Source organism: Neopsephotus bourkii, unplaced genomic scaffold, assembly GCF_033783945.1.
Source record: "Neopsephotus bourkii isolate Nb327-2 ecotype Australia unplaced genomic scaffold, CSIRO-AGI_Nbou_v1 NB_272, whole genome shotgun sequence".
Lineage (NCBI taxonomy): Eukaryota > Metazoa > Chordata > Aves > Psittaciformes > Psittacidae > Neopsephotus > Neopsephotus bourkii.
Genome location: NW_026900781.1, coordinates 4,205,703 through 4,227,286, shown reverse-complemented (window position 1 = coordinate 4,227,286; position 21,584 = coordinate 4,205,703). Strand labels below are relative to the sequence as shown.

The following is a 21,584-nucleotide window of genomic DNA, read 5'->3' as shown; positions in this document are numbered from 1 at the left end:
TAACAGTAAGAAATACTGCTCTGTGTCTGGCTGGGATTAGTGTTCCGGTGGCACACTGTAGTTCCAGTGGGATGTGCAGGGATGGGGAGGGACCCTCAGTGGAAGCCCTGTTCTTTCCAGCAGATACTATTTCCCACCAGCTGCTGAGGGGTGCCAGCCCTATAGGCTGAGTGAAGCTGACTTTTATGAAATACAGCAGGTCTGCTAATATCTGATCGATATTTCCTGATAGACAGGCAGTTCTGGAAGTTAACTAAGGATGACTAAGCCGGGCCACTTCCCCCCTCACTTATCCTGGTATCAAACTAGCAAAATACCAGTCCAACGTGAATCTGTTTGTTCTGGTATTGTTAACATGCTTCTGTGGGTCTAGGTCACAGGTGTCTGATGATAGCCTGAGGCTCACAGTGCATTTAATGTTATTATAGTCTTATGGTAAAGAAATTTCATTACCTTTTCCCTTCATATATTTGTATTTCAGGATCAGGCATTCTCTATCACAGTCTAGAAGCATATACATCTGTGATTAAAGGTTCATGTGCATGCCATTAATCCTATGTTACTTTTTATTATCTTTTTCAAGAAGTGAAAATAAATGCATTGAAGATATTCTGCACATTGGTTTATCAAAATGACACATTCAAAAGCTCTCTTTTAGGCTTACAATAGGATTTAATATCCTGATTAATTCATTCCAACCTCATCCTCTTTGTGAACAATGCCAAGTAATGTGAATTGTGTCTACTGTCTTGTATGTAAAGATGAGTTTTAAGTTTAAATGGTCGGTTCTGAAAACTTAGCTCTGATTCATTTAAAATTGTTTCTCTAGCTTGATATCATTTAGAGTTGCTGTGAGTGATTCTGCTCTATAAGCTTTCTCACTGGATTTGGTTAGTGCTACTGTTGTGTCATAATCTGCTTTAATTGTCTACTAATTAGAGGAAAAACTGCTCTGAAGCATGGTTTTCTAATAGAATTTTACCTGCTGGTAGACTATGTGTAAACAAAAAAGTTACCTTTATGGCAGAAGAGGTTTATAGGACTGGAATGTTTAGCCTCTCAAATATAACCCAAATAGATCTGTCTGTTTGTCATTGAGCTGTGTTTCAAAGCTTGCATCTTCCAGTGAGCCACTAAAATAAGGAATGTTTTTTTGTTTGATATCTCAGATAGAGCATTCATTGTTAGAGAAGTGGAAGGTAACTTAATCAGATAAAGTGCTTTAGAAATATAACTTGATTGCAGTGTTTTGCCCCATTCTAAGCTTTGAAAGGAGATCATACATGAGTATAAAAGTGACTGCTTTTTCTCTTATGCTTGATATTGGTGTGGGCTTAATAATGCTGCTTAGACAGCTAAGCAAATGTTACTTAGCCTTTTCCTTATTCAAGACAACAAAATATTTTTAAGTTTTCTTGAAATAAGTATCGGGAAATAAGATCTAGAGCATGTGAAAAAGAGTGATTCAGTGTTTATCAAGTTATGTTTTATTAATAGCAACAATGCTGTAAACAGATGTTTTAGTGATTACTTGAAATGAAACAAAATAGTCCTTGTATGGAGTAGGAGAAAAAGGATTTAAGGTCATGAATACTGTAACTGAGGGTTTGTTTTTTTTTAGTAAAAAAGTAAAAAACTGTGCCTGCAGCACAGATCCCTGTAGTTGGATATGCACATGCTGCATGCTTTTTTGAAGTATTAAGCTCTCTGCTAAAACCCATCTTCCAGTACTGCTTTTTTATGTCTTCTTAGTTTCTGCAGTGAAAAATACAGGGATGTTGTATTTCTGAGCACTGCACGGGTTTTAGAATCATAAAGTAGTTAGGGTTGGAAAGGACCTTAAGATCATCAAGTTTCAACCCCCCTGCCATGGGCAGGGACGCCTCGCTCTAAACCGTATCACCCAAGGCCTCATCCAACCTGGCCTTGTACACTGCCAGGGATAGAGCATTCACAGCCTCCCTGGACAACCCATTCCAGTGCCTCACCACCCTCACAGGAAAGAATTTCCTCCTTATATCCAATCTAAACTTCCCCTGTTTAAGTTTGAACCCATTACCCCTTGTCCTATCACTACAGTCCCTACTGAAGAGTCCCTCCCCAGCATCTCTATAGGCCCCCTTCAGATACTGTAAGGCTGCTCTGAGGTCTCCATGCAGCCTTCTCTTCTCCAGGCTGAACAGTCCCAACTTTCTCAGCCGATCTTCATATGGGAGGTGCTCCAGTCCCCTGACCATCCTCATGGCCCTCCTCTGGACTTGTTCCAACAGATCCATGTCCTTTTTATGTTGGGGACACCAGAACTGCACGCAATACTCCAAGTGAGGACTCAGCAGAGCAGAGTAAAGGGGCAGGATCACCTCCTTCGACCTGATGGTCACGCTCCTTTTGATACAGCCCAGGATACGGTTGGTGTTCTGGGCTGCAAGCGCACACTGAAGCCAGCTCATGTTCATTTTCTCATCGACCAACACCGCCAAGTCCTTCTCTGTAGGGCTGCTCTGAATCTCTTCTCTGCCCAGCCTGTAGTTGTGCCTGGGATTGCTCCGACCCAGGTGTAGGACCTTGCACTTGGCATGGCTAAACTTCATGAGGTTGGCATCAGCCCACCTCACAAGCGTGTCAGGGTCCCTCTGGATGGCATTCCTTCCCTCCAGCATGTCAGCTGACCCACACAACTTGGTGTCATCGGCAAACTTGCTGAGGGCGCACTCAATCCCACTGTCCATGTCAGTGACGAAGATGGGGCCCAGTGACAAGACTGGGCCCAACACCGATCCCTGAGGGACACCACTTGTAACTGGTCTCCAGCCGGACATTGAGCCATTGACCACAACTCTTTGTGTGTGGCCATCCAGCCAGTTCTTTATCCACTGAGTGGTCCATCCCTCAAATTGATGTCTCTCCAATTTAGAGACAAGGGTGTCGTGTGGGACAGTGTCGAACACTACACAAATCCAGGTAGATGACATCAACTGCTCTACCCCTGTCCATCAGTTCTGTAGCCCCATCATAAAAGGCCACCAAAAATTGCAAGCCTCATATTAACTAGAGCTTGTTGTCATTCAGAACATGGAGAAAACTGTTGCCATGCTTCATGTGAAAATAAGCAGCTGTATTTCATTGCCAAGCCGTAGGTTTGCTGAGCTTAGGTGTGGGATTGGGGTTGATATCAGCATTCAGTAGATTACATGGGAGTTGGTCACAGAACTGGGGTTTCTTTCCTGTATTAAGAAGGTCTCTGAAGCTAAGAGAAGCTAGGACTAGTGTGAGGTGTCTCTGCCCGTGGCAGGGGGTTGGAATTGAATGATGTTAAGGTCCTTTCCAACCCAAACCATTCTATGATTCTATATTGTGTGCAAGCATCTTAAGTTTTTGTGTTAATTTTCTAACGTATATGCTAACCTGCCTAGCATTTGAAAGACAATGGTCCGTAGAAAGATAATAGTGCTACTTCTGGTGAACGTGATTTTTTGGTCTACCATAATATGGGGTTTTTTTTGTATGAGCCATTTTGGAGGTTATGTTTTTTATCTTTTTTTCTTTGTCCCTGTTTTCCTAAGAAAACATGGATTACTAAGTTGTGCTTCCTGCACAGGTCTGTAATTATTTCCGTTTTCACTTCCTCCTTACTAATTTTTAGTCCTTTGACAAATTTCAGATAGGTTTGTGACAAGTTCTGTAGTCTAAAGGATACTCTTTTTCCAGAAGATCCATGAAAAGGATTGCATGGTTGATTAATGCTCCCAATATGAGAAAAGAAGAGCATAAGCTAAATCAGAGAGCAGTAATTCACATGACTGTTCTTCTGAGGAGGGTACACATTCACTGATTCTGTGCTCTTTAAGTATTACTTGTTGGGGGCACAGATTTTTTTGTGGTGGCTTATGTTTTGTTTTTTAAAATTTCAAAAGGGTAGTTTGACTCCAATTCTAAATCTATGAATTTTAAGTTTTGGGTAGCTTGTTTTCATGTTATCAATCCTGATTGTTTTAAGATTACCATGTATTATTCCACTATGTTTTCAACCAGAAATCCAAGTAGTATTTTAATATGGTAATGCAATTGAATAGTTTAAAAATGGATATACTGGTTTATTCCAAATAAACCACAATGTTAGGAAACACAAAAAGGAATGTTCTCTGCTTCTAGTTCAATTTTTATACTTGCCATAATGCAATCACTTTTGTTATACAAGTAAATAATATGGTACTGTGCTTATGACTCCTTAATGAAGAATTAGATTGGTAAATAACTGATTGTATTGTGAGACAAAGATATTGCTCCTCTTGTCATGAAAAGGTAGAAGTGAATAATTTAGCAAATGTTAATAGCAGTTACCGTATTACTGAATTCACAGCAGGATGTAATGAAATCTGTCAAATGCCTCTTCAAAAATAATGTCTTTTAATTCCTGTTGATGTTATGATGTCTTATTTTACTATTAACTATTATATTAGGCCAGTCCTGCTCAGTTCTTCATTAGAACACATTTTTGATTGAGAATTTTTCTGTATCTTAAAATACCTGACAGCAGTGGTGTGCCAGAAGCAGTTGTTTATTTCCAGGCTGTTGTTGCTGTTATCATAGAAATAAACTCACTTCATGAATGCCACATTATCCGGGAATTAATTAATGACTCCTCAAAACATGTAGTGGGGAAAGACTTCACCTGATAGATTAATTAGTAGTTTAAATTGCTGCTGGTAGTGTAAGTCAGGAGATCTGGTTGAACATGGTGTTTAATTGATCTGGATTGGTTATCTGCTTTGTGCTGGATGTAGTTCACCTAGTGTTTCATGATTTCATCCTTTGTTTTCACTCCCCTCCCTTTTTAGGGTAATTTTTACTTTTCTGAAATGTTTCACAGATTGTAGCTGTAGTTTCATGTACTAGCAAAGAGTTTTTTCCAACTTCAACAGGTACATGCTTTCTCTCTTTCCTCCATTCCAAGCAGTGGTTATTTTCCACCTCTTTTCAGGCATCTAGCATTAGCTTTCCCTGCTGTCTCTAGCCTATTTTAGGCTTTGTGAAATAAATGATGCAAGTCTTGTGTTTGTAGCTTGGGTATATTTTATGTTATCTGTTACAATAACATGGTTTTGGTTTTTGTTGTTCGGTCTTGCTTCTGAGTATTAGTGAAACCTGTCATTGTGCTCTTTGAACATAGGATTTGATGTGGTATGACTGATGTACTGTAGTAGGCAATTGGTGATACTATTTGAATTTTATTCTCTGCTTCAGGAAAGGAGTTGTGAGGTAGTTTTCTAACCTGCAGTCTCCTCGGTGTGGGAGAAGTATGTGTAAATCTTGGTAATCAGCTTGGCCATGAGCATGTTACCATCATATACTTTGCAGCACTTTCCCTTAGACTTAATCAGGTAGCTTTGACTGAAATGTGTTGGTTCTGTATAGAATAAGCTAAAAAATATTTAGTTCTTTTATCCACTAATTCAATTTAGAATTAAATTTTGGGAAAAAAGATTTTAATCCTGCCATATGACTTATATTTAAATATTACTATGATATTTGGTTGAGAATCTGAAAATGGAACTGCTTAGATCATTTTAATTCTATAAACCAGAAAATACAAGTGTGAAAGATGATCTGATTAAATAATTTGCTCATTTTAACATTATTTTACTTGTCAGTGTCTCTTCAAATGTTTCAGCTGGTGGAAATACATTATTACATTTCATTCTTATCTTCGATCTTTTGAAGTATAAGCACTTCTTTGGAAGAAGAGCAAATCAAAATTAGTACGATCATTTTCTGCTTTATATTGACTTCATTCCTGTGCTTCATTTGAAGGTCATTCTGTGAGACTGCTGGGTCAGAAAAAGGATAATGGAAAACGTTTGGGGGGAGCACGACTGGATTTGCCAAAGATTAGGAAGAATCCACTGATAGAAATAATTTCCATCAATACAGGGTAAGAATCTTCCAAATGTATAAAGCACTGAGTATTGCTGAGGAATTTGGTTTATCTCTTTCTGCAGGCCTAGTGTGTTACTCCTAAGTTACACAGAAGGAGGCAGGATGACCACTTTTTAATAGTAAAAGATTTCAAATGGCATACTTTCTGAAAAAAGTCACTTCTTATTCAAGTGCAGGACTTCTGCTGCTCCAGGGCTGCATACATTCATGCAGTCCCCTTTGTAATTCATCTCTTTGCCAAAAGAAGAAACCGTAAGAAAACTGGAAAAGAAAAGAGGGTTTAGAGTTCTTTTGAGTTTTAAAGAAGCAGTTTCGAATATCGTTAGTAACTCATTAAGTTCTTTAAACGTTGTGAAGTTCTACAAACACCCGATTGTCAGCACAGATATATTAATGGCAAAATTAGTTATTTGCTTCTTGCCCTTCTAATATGTTTGTAAAGAATTATAATGCTTATATTTCAGTTTTTTGGGTTTTGTTTGAATAAGCTCCTCTCTGCTTATCTAGCAACTCTGGATGCCCGTTTCTTCCATAAGACTACAAGCACTTCTCTGTTCTTTATTTCTACTTTCAGGAATTCTATTTTAATCTTCCTTCCCTTGATTCTTTCCTTTTCCAAACTCCTCTTGATTATCTCCCATTTGGTCAGTTTCCTAAAAAACAAAACAAATCAGTCAAGCAAAAATAACCCCTCCTCCAATCCCCCCAACCCCCAACAAACAAATCCAAACAAAAAAGAAACAAACCCCTCCACACCTCTTCTTCTGATCTTCCCATCTTCTCCAATTTATGTTGTATTTCCTAGGTGTTAAAATACAAAATGCATTGCTCTAGGCCCCCCAGGGGGGTGTGAACTTGTTGCCAAGGGGGAAAAAATGTGGTAGATCTTAGCACTTTTTGTTTTGGGTTTATTCTAGCAGTTTCATAAACATTTCATAGAACGGTTTTGCTACTATCCTTTTTCTCCCTGAATTCCTTGCCTTTAAGTAATCAATCCTGCCTTCATAATTTGCTGTAAAACCTAATGTGCTGTTTAAGTCAGAATATTAGCTCAGGGCTTAGTGTGGTTGCTTTTTCTTCCTCTGACTTCAAGTAAACGTGGGTGACATTTTGTCATCTTGCTGAATTGAAACTGGAGTTTCATTATTGGTTTTTTTTTTTTTATTTTTTAAGTCTGGGTATGAACTTTTCTGATGCAATTACTTTAGGTGTTCTATTTTTTAGTTCCCCTTATTGTCTTTCCTGCTTATCTTGATTGTGCCCATGTGAACAAAATCCTTTTCACCATTAGGAAAGTGTTCTTTTCCATGGTATAATTTTTCCTTTTCCATTAGCATTTTTCACAATCTGATGTTCCAATCTCTTTCCAGTTGTAAATGTTGTCAAGAATGTAAACTAATTGAGCCATGGTCCTATTTACATGTCTTTTGATTTGTAGTAGTGCATTGAAGATGGTAAAGTGTTTTGCTGTTTCTAATGCCAGGGTATTGGTAGCCTTGGCTGATAAGAGTTTGTGAAATTTTTTTAATCTATTTTGAACGTATGTATTTTCATACTGGGTTTTAAAAAAAACATTTCCAAAGTTGATTAAACTGCAGACAGTTAACATCTCCCTAAGATGTTACCTTTGGAAAACCTTTTATTTGGAACCTGATAGTTTGTAAACGCTAATTACTTTGCTTATTTATGACTCTTCTCAGGTCGATAGACTATATTTTATACCATAGGATAATAAAAGATACGTTTACTTCACAAAGAATAAAGTAAAACGATTTAAGAAGACCATAGTATTCTGAAATCTCAAATGAGTCAATTGTATAAGGCATCTAAATTAACTAACATCCCATTCTATGTTATATTGCATGCTCAGGGAATCCTGTCTCTCTTGAAATAAGTTTACTGTGTTTCCTGTCCTTCCCTTCACCTCCCCTCCCCAGCCCCTCCACCTGTGTATTGAAGATTACTTTTTTTTCGGTACTACTTTGGGTTTGAAAAATAAAGTGTATCTTTAGAAAAACAGCAGTTCTCAACAGTTTCTGAAAATATAAAAATACAATTGGTGAAGAGCAAGACACAGTACGTGTTACTCATTGTGCCTTGGCTGCGTTTCTTTCATCAGCTTTGCCTTACTAAGTCTGGCTATGGCAGTTTTTAGTACAGTACTGCATTTGATCTGAGCTGGTTTCCCTTTTAAAAACAGGAGAAATCATTGAAGATTAGTTTTTGGTACAGTGCTCTTTACTGGTGAATTCAGATCAGAGTAGAAGGTCTTCAAATAGCAGGAAATACTTTGTTTAAAATAGTGATTTCCTCTTTGGAAATTGAGTTGTCTGGTGCTGAGTGTGATGGTGTTCAGGAGCAGCCCTACTTGTGCTGCTCTGTGAGGGAGGGCAGGAAGAGACCCAAGGGTGCCGCCAACACAGGCAGGATATATAACACAAGTCTGAGATCCATCCTGGAGATGAGCACAGGGCCGGAGGCAGGCATGGTTTTTAAGCTTACACCAGGACTGGAGGCACAGGCCTTAGCTTAGCTGCGGCTCGTGGCCCAGAAGAGCCTTGTGGAGAGAGCCACTGAGGCTGGTCAGGTCAGTTAGGGCCTGATGGTACCCACAGAGCAGTGAAATGTGGTGGCATATTACCATACACACATGGGATCTTAATAAACTCTTGGTCTCTTCTATAATTCTGTGGGGGAAGAAAAAGCTATGTGGGAACATGTGTATCCCTTAGCCCCAAAGTGTTTTGATAGCTCATGCTGACCCCTTTCCCTCTCCTGTAGTATGAATACCTTTATGTACATAGACACTTCCTAGGAGGAAGTATTCTTCTGAGAATTCAGTAGGACCAATGTTTGGGAGTCTTAAGACAAGCGGATTGTTAGGATATCTCTCATTCTTATACAACTGAGCTTGAGAATCTGGGTGCAGTTGAAATGCAACACTAGAATAAGAGTTGTTTCTTAACTCAAGAGGGTGTCAAATTCTCTTCAGTAATTTTGACTTGAGGTTTCTTGTTATTGATTCCTTCTGCTCTCAAAACTGAAGGAGAAAACATTTCCTGTCCTCAAGGGTTCTGTTTTTGTATAACTGTGATTTATTTTTTTTACTTGCCTATGTACGAATGCATGCTTACATATGCACATGTTCCTTTGTGTGTGTTTTCCCCAGACTGCTGCTGTACGTGAGCCTCCTCAGCTGTTCTTTTGCATGAACCAAGTCTGTCTTATCAAGGAACAAACATTTGTGTCTCCACTGCAGTATACAGCCAATAATAATTATAATAATAATCATAATAAACCAAAATGAAACTTCGTAATGTACGGGATAGTTGTGAAGTGGTGCTTCTGTATGTTGTGAGTCAGCTCAGAGTTTTCACACAGTGGCATGTTAGTGGCAGCCATAAAAAGGTGTTGCTGTTCCCTTAGAGTTACCTGGATCTTGTTTACTGTTGGGTTTTTATTTTATTTCAGAAGGAATGGACAATTTTTTTTTCTACTGTTAATTTTGGTTGCTCTGAGGTTTTCTGTTTTCTCATTTATAAATCCAAGCTATCTTCATGTCTTTATTTTACCATGGCCATTAGTGGTTTCTGTCAATAGACCGTGACTCTAGAGAAAACCTTCCATCCCAGAAGCAAAATGTTTAGAGTTTCCAAGTATGTTAGCAGAGACCATGGTGAGTACCAGCAGGGGGTCACAAGAGACTTGCCAGCCTTCTATGGCATGCAAAGATACGTTAACGAATCTTAATTTTTCCATGTGCCAAATACATAAGGAATCTGTACTATCCTATTATCCCATAAAAGGTTGACCTCTGTAACTTTCACTTAAGGAGTAAGTGACCTTTTCTTCCTGTATTGTTTGCTTTCTCTGTTATAACTTAGAAAACGTTCCTCAATATTTTCAAAATCAATTATTCATGTTTTTTTTTTTTTTCTGTGGAATAGGCAGTTAATATTAATTTGGTGATTCCAACAGAGCTTGGATAGTTGTCTTAGTATCTAGCAAGTTCTGCAGCAATATTAGTGGATCTCAAGTTAGAAACAGTGATTTGCTTGTGTCCTTCAAAATAATTTTCTACTTTGAATTAAGGGCATTTGGTTCAATCTCTTTCACTTTTATTTGTCCTAAGCAGGTATCGTACAGGTCAGCATACTGGAACAAGCATGGCAATAGTAGTAGAATAGCATGTTGAATACTATTTAGAGAAAAGGTTTAAAGTTTTTCACTAATGTGATTATTCTGTTAGCTTGAAGGGAGACAGAGGAATGTTTCCAAATTCATTTTTTGTTATAGCTTCATTTTAGTCTAGGGAAAAATCTTTTCTCCTTGTGATCTAATCTTCATTACTGCCAGTTTCATAACCTATGTAGCTGCTTAGCTCTCTTTAATAGGATTGAGACTTGGTCTTCCACCTTTTAATTAAGTACCATGAACTTGCTACTTGTACTCTTACATACTGACCTGTCTGTGGTGTTGGCATGGCCTGAGCTCCTTTATATCCAAGTTGCTGCCACTCACATTTCAAACGCTAATATTATTTTCCGCTATTATTTTGTACTTTTGTTTAGATGCTTGGAAAGCATGAGAGGAGTGTAGTATGAGCTGAATATGAATCCACAGTAGAACTTACTGTTGGGTGGGTTTGCATGTAGGTTCACTGAAGTGCTTTGTATGCTCTTTCTGAAGTTTCTGCCTCTCTCTTTCCTTCTGGAGCAGGCAGGTTATTCTACTGCTGATGCACATGCTTGCATTAGGCTATCCTGACAGCTACGATCGGGTGTAACCATTGTTACATTTGCAATATGAACATACCCAAAGGGCCAAGTCGCTGTCCGAGTTTTCCTGTTGTTCTCCCTCATCTGAAGACACTGTAAAAATTCGATATAGTCTCATTCTCTTGTTACTTTTATAGATACCCTTTTTAAGGTACTGAGAGGGCAGGGAGATGTTTAAGATTCAGCCCAGCAAACTGAACATTTGGATTTGAGTGTAGTTCTGAGGGGGTACAAAGCCACAGTTTTACTGAAAAAACTGTAGGTCAGTGGAAGCACCGTCCTCTGCTCAATCTGCACATCTGTGTATATTTTCTTTTGGGAGAATGACTTTTAAAAGCATATGAAAATGAAAAGTAAATCAAAATTACCCACCTAGCCAAGCCCAGTAGGCTATTCCTGTAGTGCTAGAGTATCTTACAGAAGATCAGCATGTTACTTTATGTCAGAGATTTTCAGATCTACTTCTGAGTCGTAAACACCGATTAAGGCCAAAACAGTTCCAACTTAGTGCTCTCAGTGGCGAAGAAATGCGAACTTTTTGGTCATGGGATAGTCCTTGCCTAGCAAACTTTATGTTAGGGAAAATATGGATAGTAGTGCTTGGGGCTTTCTTTAGAAGTCCTTCATGCTTCTTGCTGATTTTGTCAAGCTTTTTAGGCTGTGCTTTGAAGTCCTGTAGTGGTGGTTGTTCAGAATGTTTCTAAGCTTCTGGTTGATCCAAATCTAGCAGAAGAATTTAAAAAAAAAAAGGGGGGGTTTTACTTATAGTACTTGTTTTGTTTTATGAATCAAGTCACCAAACATTCATCATTTAAAAATAAGCTATAGAGTTATTATTGTCAGTCCTGATGTTCTCAGGCAGGAATATTTCCCTGGTTATGAATTGCGAAAGGTTAATATTCTATTCTTTCATCATATTCTGTTGCAAGGAGCATTTTCAGTTTTATTATGAATTGGGGAGTATGAGGATTGAATTTGCTCTTGAGAGTTGTGTTTTAGTTTTATATGAGGTCAGATAATGGCCTTTCTGTGTATAACATTTCAACATTTGTGTCGGATCAAATATACCCTGGCACTGTATGTCCATGAAAGTGTATTTAATTCTTTTCTTTAATTGTGCAAAGAAATGAGGGCATAAACTTCAATTAAATGCTTTCCCTTCTACAGCTGTTTTAATGTGGATATCTGAAATACTTGATTTAGTTAACTATTTCACTGTCTAATACTTTACAGCCCTAGATGGTTCTGTCCTTACTTTTGGTGGTTAATAACTAGATACCTGTGAGGTGTTATGTTACAAAAAATCCCAAGGTAAAGTAATGCTGGTAAGAGGTCTGGAAAGTCTTTGATGGCATGTGTGGATTCATTTTGCTATAGGTAGTTTTCATTGAGTCAGCACATATTTTGGGCTACTTTCAGTATTAAAAGCAGGTCATATTCTATTTGATTGTGGCAGTTGGTTGAGATGACTCATGAGCTAGTGTTTTCCCCATATGGCAGTAGGTAAGGAGGCAGTGGAATCATCTCAGAAATGAGGGTTTACAAACAGAAGGGTCAGGAAGAGGAACATGTGGCTCTGCCTCCTCTGATGGAAGAATAATCACTGCTTCATAATCATTTGATGCCAGTATGCTGGCAGATGTGTAGAGTCCAGTTAGAACAGTATTTATTCCTTTGCTAGCATAAGATACTCCAGGGAGAGAGATTGAGGTTGTTGGGTGCTAGTACAGTTTGTCATTGAATTAAGGCATCTAGTTATTAATCTGACTACTACAGTGAGTCAAGTGTTAACCAGAGCCAGGTGCAGAAGCAAAGGCCCTGGGGCACTTGACATAGGACTTACCTGTGTCGGACACAGAGCTGGGAGACTGGTCTGATGAAGTTTAGGGTCTGCCTTTTTTGGTTTTGTTTCACCTCATTGTCTCTTGTCCATCTGTATCAGTAAGATGATGAATGGGTACAATGGCTTGTGCTTGTAGTGCAGATGCTGCAATATTCTGTTCCTGCTGTACCATTTCAGAGTGTCTCTTCTCCGTAAATCTGCTCTTACCCTTGTGTTACACTATTTTGCACATTCACATGAGCCTTGTGTGTGACAGTGTGACTGCAGATCCGTACTATTATTTGGCACTGTGGAGCTCCCTGCAAGAAAGGGAAACGTGGTCATAAACAAGGTGGACATGGATTATAAAGCAGCACTTTGTAGTGGTTAACTGGGTACTTACCATGGTCTAGCCTGTCTGAAAAGTGATTTGAGTTAGATATTTAGCAAGGTGGCATAGAGATCAACTAGGATGCAGTAGAATTTTTCTAGTTATCATAGCAAATTACTGTTTGGTAAAGCCATAAAAAGAGGCCCTAATTGTGACTGTTAAATCCCTGCACTATTGTAGTGGCCTGTGTTGCCTGTCCAGATTTTTGGCTGATCAAACTGACCAAGTTTAGCTTTCTAGCTTTTCCTGCCATATAGCAAATGGCATCTCTGCCTGTGGGCCATCTTTGCAAGAGCTTTGCAGTGTTCTTGTGATCTCTGACTCTTGTAACTGGGATGAGTTTTCTGGAGGCACCATCTTGAAACCATACCAAAATATCTTTGATTGCTGAGGAAAGATGGTGCGGCTTAAGTCTAAGAGCTTGTAAAGCCGCTGCCCTCCTGTGCTGCAATTAGTGGCATGTTTCAGTAATAATCTCATCAGTTCAGCAGAACCACCACTGTTTCTTTGGCTTTCTGTGGTTACTTGATGTGTAGTGAAGTCTGTGCCCTAGCACAATGTTTTCTCTAGATAAAAACAGAGAGAGAGAGAAACGGAAGATGGAAATCTTTCTGGTCTGCAAAAAATTGGATTACCTTGTGTTTGACAGTGATAGACTTGGTTTTTTTGCAACTGCTTATATGCTTTTGTCTATTTAACTGTGCTGCAATGTTTTCAACATTACCATCTTCTCCTAAGATGCTGCTGTCCCTGTCTTGAATGAATAATGAGTCTGAATTGCAAATCTGATATTTTGTAAAAAAGCCTTTGACCGAATACTTACAAGGATGAATTCCATATTTTCAATTTACTTGATTTAGTTTGCTCATTAATAAAATACAGGTTTTCTATATTTTCATGTTTAATTGTTCAAGATACTCGTGTAAGTGACACTGCAGTCGAAAGAAGATTTTGATTTTAGAATACAAGATCAATGCATCTTTTGATTTGCATTAAATATTATGCTTGGAGATGCAGAGTAGTATTTCTTCAGATTATAATACTTATTATATAATTACATATTTTAACGTGGTTTTTTTACTGGAATTTAAGATAAATGCTTAGAGGCAACTCCCCAGTAAATATGAAGTGATACAATTACTTGGGTCCTACCTTAGCTTATAATATTTAGATAGACATTTTTCATATCGATTTAGCTGAAACATGTATGACATGCCAGACTGTACCATGTCAGTACCCTCAGAAAGCAGAGAAGGTGGAAAGTCTTGAATGAGAGTGTATGTGTTTTTGAAAGGAAACCTCTGCATTAGGTTGTTTATATTTTAATCAATATTTGCATGTACATATATTTAGATTCAAACTGTGCTAGATGCTAAGCATCTATTTCAATCATGCACATAGCAGACATCAATCTGTTCTGCTTTGGCGCACATCACAAAATAATTCATGTAATGGAAATGATAGAAGGTACAGCTGTCCATATCTATATGGAAGGCATTTTCATTTTAGTCATAAAATTTGAAAACCTACTATTGCAACAAATGCAAAAACCACACTGCTGTAACAGAGGGGAAAAGAGAGAAACAGTTGTTTACAACAAAAAGCTTTAACAGTCTACTTTTTTGCCTAAGGTCTCTTTCCACTGCAGCTTACTGTAACTCACATCCAAGGTTGTTATTCCCTAATGAGATATTGAAATACCATATTGATGATGCTTACTGAAAGATTTTTTAGTTATCATCAATTTTTTGCAATTAAAATAACTTACATTTGGAGAAGGGAATATAAAATTATTTGTAACAGTCTGCTATGAAATCTCTAGGTGCTGCTTGATAACAATTTCACTGAGAATATGGAAAAAATGTATTTATCATAAAAAGGTGACTGACACATTGGTGTGGCTTACATTCTCATCTTGCCAACTATTGTGCTTGTAGTAATTTCTGTTCTCGGTGTGTCTTGTTCTGTGTCCCTGTTGGGGGGAACTTACTTGTCTGCTCACCTGAATTTCCTCATGCAGAGTGAGTGGGAAGTACGGCATTTTGCTGCTTAGTTTCCTTGTGCAGCTTATGTAGGAAGATAATTTAAGAAAACAAAAAAGAAACATGTTGTACTGGGCCAGGAAAGAATTGTTTCCTCCCTCTGAAGTAGCTTGATTTTTGTCTTTCCCCAGACACCAGTTGCTACAGTAGGGTAGACTTGTACTTCAGTGCCAAACCCCCTCCCTCCCCCAGCCTCTAGTGTCAATTAGTGGGAATTGCTCACTGAAATCAACAACTGAGGGCAGAAGTTACCCCTTTGGCTATACTGGTGGTGGCGGCTGTGGTCCTCTTCGTTCCACAGTAGTTTTAGGTCTGGTCAACTTTGAACTTTGGATTTTAGTATAATAAATTCCGTTCTGCTGCTGGGAAGGTGGAAGCTGTTGATGTCTTCAGTTTTTTTTTTAGTGTTGCACATGATAGTTCTGCCATGTGTGCTGATCTGTATTACACAATATTACTTTGAGTACTAAATGTGATGGCAGGAGGTTGGAACTAGATGAGCTTTTCCCTTCCAAGCCAAACCATTGTATGATTCTATAAAATGTCTGCTACCCTGCTAACCTGAAAGGATGATGACCTTGAATTCAAGATTATCCCTCACAAAAAGGGGATAATCACTCCCTCACAAAAAGAAAGATGTTTATACACAAAGTTCATTACATACCTATATTAGGTATATAATCAAGGTATAAGCTTTGCATGAAGTATTTGCCTGAAAGGAGGTATTTCTTTCTCTTATGCTATGATTTTTGTCTTTCAGCCTTGTACTTGCCTTCCATGATTTCTGACACTCTTACTCTCTTTACAATACTACTACTTCCTCATTTTTAGAGTCAATGCTTGAACTTACTTCTTTGAACTTCAGTTCTATCCATGGGATTTTAAGTACAAACGTGTGGAAATCCATTAGCTTCAACATCTGAATTTCTGTGATGTGATCCTGCCTTAATTCAATGACAGAGTAACCCTGAACTGGGCTTCTTTACTCTCACTGTGGAGATTAAAGCATATCCCCTGCTAAGAGTAATTTTGAGCAGGGGAAAAAAAGAATTAAAAGTTCAAAAGGTCTTTAAATGACTTTTTCACTGGTACATCAAATACCTGCAGTTGTGACATCGTTTGTAGTATGACTTCAAGACTAGTATTCATTTCTCGGGTTGTATTTTTCATTGCTGCTGTTAAACGCTGTTTGAATGGATCTAGAACAAGCATGTTTTTAATGAATAGCATACATTGTGTCCTATTCCAGGAAATGTTCAGCCAATCCTTCATTAAGTTTGCTGACATATGACACCTAAGAATTATTCCAGTAAATAGTTGTTTCATTGGCATTATTATATTCAAAACGACATACGACAGCTATTCCACACTATCTGCTAATGCTGCCAACTGTACTGTAGCACTTATATTTCATACCCCTGTTCTTATGATGATGAATTTTGTGCATGTTTCTTCAATGGTGCACTTTGATGATATGTCAGAGTAAATTGGTGTCTAATCTGCATCATCCGCTTGGCTCTCTGCATACTCCAGTCATATGCTGTTCACATGCAGGGAAGTTTTTCAGTAGAGTCAGAAGACACATGTTGGTAAAGTTCTTTGCCATAGGCAAAAATTGTTGTGACACACTGTGTGTACACACCAAGAATTACTGGCCTTGAATTCTTACTGCGGTGTTTTGTGTTCATGCTATTTCTTGAGCTCCCAGCTTTTGAGAAATGAGAAATGCTGTTTAAGTATACATGAAGTCTATAACTATTTTGTGTGTCATGAAGGCTTCCTTTTTTGAGTCTGCTGAATGATGTTTGCATTGAGTTAGAATAAAACAGTTCGTTTTGATTGTTTCCATTCTTGCACATTTGCCTCCCTTAGGTTACTTCCTTCCAGCATCACAAATTTTAACGTTTTCTGCATATAGTGCCATCATGAGTTTAAAATGTGCCTCAAACCTTCTTCTTATACATTTTGATACATTTCCTTTTTGGTCTTGGACATCTGATCTTCAGAAAATTTAATATTTCACAAGATATTTCTATTGCAAGATTCAGGAAGACTCATAAAAGTTGCCAGGAATCACTGTGCAATTCTCTAAACTCCAGTACACCACACAACTTGCAAGTCAGTCAGGAAAAACAGCAGTAATCACATGCTCCAGCTGCGTCATCTTGTTAAAACTTTGGGCAGCTTCAAGCATATTTGTACTCCTTTGTCACTAGGTGGCTTCCCACACTGCACAGTTCTGTTACTCTGTTAACCCAAGAGGAAGAGCACCAGAATTTAATGCAATCCCCACTGTTCAAGTTCAGTTATGTGGGCAAAAGGTTGTAGAGGGGAAACAAGCTTGGTTTTGTTTTGTGTAACCATGGTATGTAGTTTCCTTTAGTTTCAGGTGATTCCTTTCAATGCTACAATCCTCATTATTTTGAAGACTGATTCAGATAATGAGACAGCTTTAACATACTGGAACCTGATTACAGGTCAGTACACAGAACTGTAAGGCGAATTCCTGCTTGCCTCCTTGGCAGATGCTTACATACAGCAGTGGTTTGGGATCACACAAAAAGCTACATGTTGTAGTCTGGCTGAATGAGAAGAAATCGTTTTGAAGTTGCTTGCAATTTCATATATCCATAATTCTGACATCAATGCGCTTTCTGAGGTTGGAGATAAATTCCTCCTTGTTTAGAAGAGCATTCATTTGCGTCCCATCTTTTAACACCCGCATCTGTATTTCCTAAGGGAAAACTGGACAGAATCCTGAGAAACATTTTCTTCATTTCTGAGATTACAGTAAATACTGAGAAATAACCTCATATGTCATACTTACAATTAATATTGTGTTGCCTTTAGTCCCAGTTTTTCACATAAAAAAACCCCAAAACTAGAAAAACAAGATAAGCACTAGAGAAGTCATTGTCTTGGAAAAATACACTGTTTTACTGAATGCTACTATGAGAAATGTCTGTGCTTTTGCATATTCATAATTCTGGGGGGGGTTAATGGCTTATTTTAAAGTGTTACACAACTTTAGAATTTAAAACAAAAGTGCCAGTGTCTTTACTGCTCATAAGTAGAATCTGATAACACTTAGTTGCCTAATAACAACCACCTCTTCTGCTAGTGTTGGTGTGACTCCTTAAACGTGACTAAAAATGAAACAGGATGTCAAAGGGTCTGATTAAAGCGTCTCTTGTGCCCTTTTAGGTCAACGTAGAATTGTTTTTGGAGTCCTAACAGGGAAAGGTGTTAAGGAATGTGTAAAAAGAAGAAATGGAATTAGGCAACAGCTTGTGCTTGAATTTGTTCTTAGACTTCACCTAGAGAAAATTTTAATGAAAAAAAATTTTCTTGAAAAGATGGGTGAGCTTAAAAATCTATATTTTGCATTATCTATCAAAGAACAAAGACAGCTTTTTATGGTGCTCTGATTGACTTGTGTGATTTCATAAGACTTGAAAACTGTGGGTGAATAGGGCATTTTAGCTGTGATCATCAGTACATGATGTAAGAGCAAAATCACTTAAGCAAAGGTACCTAAAAAAAAAAAAAAAACCCAACCAAAAATAATTGAAAAGTTGAATATTAAGATAGAGTTTGGCAGGTAATGTAGGTGGCACAAAATCCTATGTAACATGTTCCAAGATTATTAATATTATTTCAAATGTTTTCTATGTGATAGTCTTTATATGGCTTCCTTATGTTCAGAACTTAACACTGTTTAATTCTGATGTTTATGCAGAACTTTAAGCTGTGAGGTTTTTATCTGTTAGCTTGCTAAGTCATGATTTGTATGATAATTTACACAATCTCTGTAATAATTGCACTATATATCCCTTTACCTGTATATATGGCTAATATATTTTGAAATTTGGAGTTTTGGGGGTGAGTTGAATTTTTTCTCATTGAAAATTGAGAAAAAAATTGTGTTAATGTCATTGAAAAGTCTCACAATTTGCATATTTGCTGCATTATTATTCTCATCTGTCATTCTTCAAATGTTAGATAATTGAAAAGAAATAATCAGATTCCTAATTGTAAAAAACAGGTTACACTGAATTGAGTAATAGTTTTAGTTGTGCTTCAAATAGTCTAGAAAAATATAAAACACTTAGAGCAGATTTCTGTGCCCCTCCTCCTTTTGCTTTTAGTACAAGGTGCATGTTAGAGAAGTCAGTATTTATACCAAGAATAAATTAGTTTCAAAGAGACACTTGAAGGGGTCCCCTAACCCCAGTTGTGGAATTTAGGCAATAAAATTTAAGTTTTTTGTGTACACTTAACTTCTTCTCCAGCAGGGTGGCTTAATAAAAAGTTGTTGAAATATTTGTTTTAAATATCCTTTTGACTAGTTTAGCTTTCCTATTGCACCAAGACCAGTCTCATCCAGTAAATCAAACATATGTTTTTCTAAGTATCTCTTAGTATAAATGAGGATGACCTGAGTTTCTGCTCAAACTGAAAACAAAACTGAAACATGTCATGACAAACAGAAGGTTATTTCTTCATTCCTTCCTCTATCAACTTGATGCCAGTTAAGTGTTGATGTGGACAACCATGTCTGTTTCGGGTTGTTGTATAGAAGATGGTTTCTTTTCAGGTAGAAGAATGCAAATACAGAAATGAAGATCCGGGAACTGCCTGGGGACATTTCCATCCTGACTGATTGATTCATAGCTGTATTTGGGATTAAGTGAACTAGATAACTTCACTGATGAGAGAAAATCTTTCATGTTACCTTTCTTGTTAGAGAGAATCAGCCATTAGTTCACTTATTCATTTCATCATCTGCGTTTTACTGAAGTTCACACTCGAGAGGAAGAAAAAAGTGGTAAAATAAAATCTTAGATCCATATTTAAACTATAACAAACAGTAGTTGCATAAATTTTTTCAGCATTCCTGTAGCTGTTCTGTTGAAGAGTATTGAGCGAGGCTTATACAAATGTTCTGTATTCCCTTCTGTTCCGATATGTAGTAATAGCATGAGATGGATGGTAGTCTTCAGTCAAATGAACACTGAGTGCTGTGTCCAGAAAATCAAGATCAGGTATTTCGCTGTATCCTTATTAAGCATGTCGATAGTCTGTAAAACTCCCCAAATTAAAAGCTGCCATCAGCATCTCAAGTACTGTTCCTGCAGTATTTTGTAAGTCTGATGAAGCTCATCATTGCATAAAACATCTTCACAAACTTGAAAGGTGTATATGGATTGAGCCTAAATATGACAGTTACAGTCAACAGTGTAGTATTAGCTCATACGTATCATCACATCAAGGGGAGGCAGGTCCTAAGACCTCCATTTAATCTGTTTGGTTTTGTTTCTTTTCTTACTGGATTTATTTCCATCTTCAGGGACTCATTATCCTGTACAGTAAGAAGTGTGAATCCAGATGAAATACCCTATGCAGCATTGCTTATGTGATTAAAAGTTTAACTTTGTGTGTGATTCCCATTAATTTCCTTTCTTGCAGACACAACTGCATGTTCAAAAGCTGGTGTTACCTGTTGGCATATCTGTTCCAAGAAATTGAGAAACTAAGCTGTCCTGTTGGTGGGACTGTGGTAGTGTTACTTAAGACAGGATTCATCCTTGCAGAGTTTAGTTGTCTGACTTTTTTGACGTTGAGAGAAATTTTCTCTGCCATTGCTGTATTTGGTTTGATTTCATGAAAAAGAATGGAGAGTTGGTGGTATGAAGTGAAAATTATTTTTTTTTATTTTTAACTTTTTTTGTCATGATTAATTACAATGATTTGTTACTCTCTGCAGAATTACTGTTGGTTGCCCCTTCTTACGAAGATTTTCAGTCAATATATCAGGAATAGTTGGGGACTTTTAACTCTTTAATCTGTATCTTGAATACACTGAATGAAGTAAAGGAAGATGCCTAAAAGAACGCTTTGTGCTACTAGGAATATCGCTAGGATCTTTCCCTCTGAAATCTAGTATCACCCACTGACATGTTCATACACGTTTAGGTAAAGCGCAAAACTTACTGTGAGATTAGCCTAAAATATACTTGCATATTTGTTAGTACCTTCTGCTTAAAACGTGCAAAATGCATTTTTAAGGCTTGTTTTCACAAATAAAAGTGTATGATAAACATGAGGTAGCAATATGCCCTTGTGGGAGAGGCAGCTGAGAGTCTCCTGCGCTGCATACAGCTGAGTACCTCCAGCAGGCTGAGGGAGCTGATCCTTGCCCTCTACTCAGCATGGTGAGACACCTGGAGTGTTGCATCCAGTGCTGGGCTCTGCAGTACGAGAGAGACATAGAGACAGCGGTGAAGGGCCATGAATGTCTTGGAGCATCTGTCATGAGCAGAGACTGAGGTGCGAGGCGGCACAGGTCTTCTCAATGTGTATAAACACCTGGTGTGTGAGGGGAGTAAAGGCAACAGAATCAGGCTCTTCGCAGTGTTGCCCAGGGACAGGACAAGAATTAATGGGCACAAATTGAAATACAAGAAATTTTATTTAAATGTAAGAAAAAGCTTTTTTACAGAAGTGATTGAATGCTCTAACAGGCTGCCCAGAGGGGCTCTGAAGTCTCCATGCGTGGTGATGTTTAAAAGCTGTCTGGTCATGGTACTGAGCAACCTGCTTTAATCGCTCGT

General features: G+C 37.9%; 1 protein-coding gene across 2 annotated transcripts in view; it reads left to right on the top strand.

The window, feature by feature from the left end:
- The window catches only part of CDKAL1 (CDK5 regulatory subunit associated protein 1 like 1), a 393,962-nt gene that overhangs the window by 135,175 nt on the left and 237,203 nt on the right, over positions 1-21,584 (top strand). For both annotated transcript variants that reach the window (XM_061346396.1, XM_061346397.1), the window contains one exon: positions 5,812-5,932. In XM_061346396.1, the coding sequence (XP_061202380.1) occupies positions 5,812-5,932 (121 nt within the window). The remainder of the gene's footprint in view (positions 1-5,811; positions 5,933-21,584) is intronic.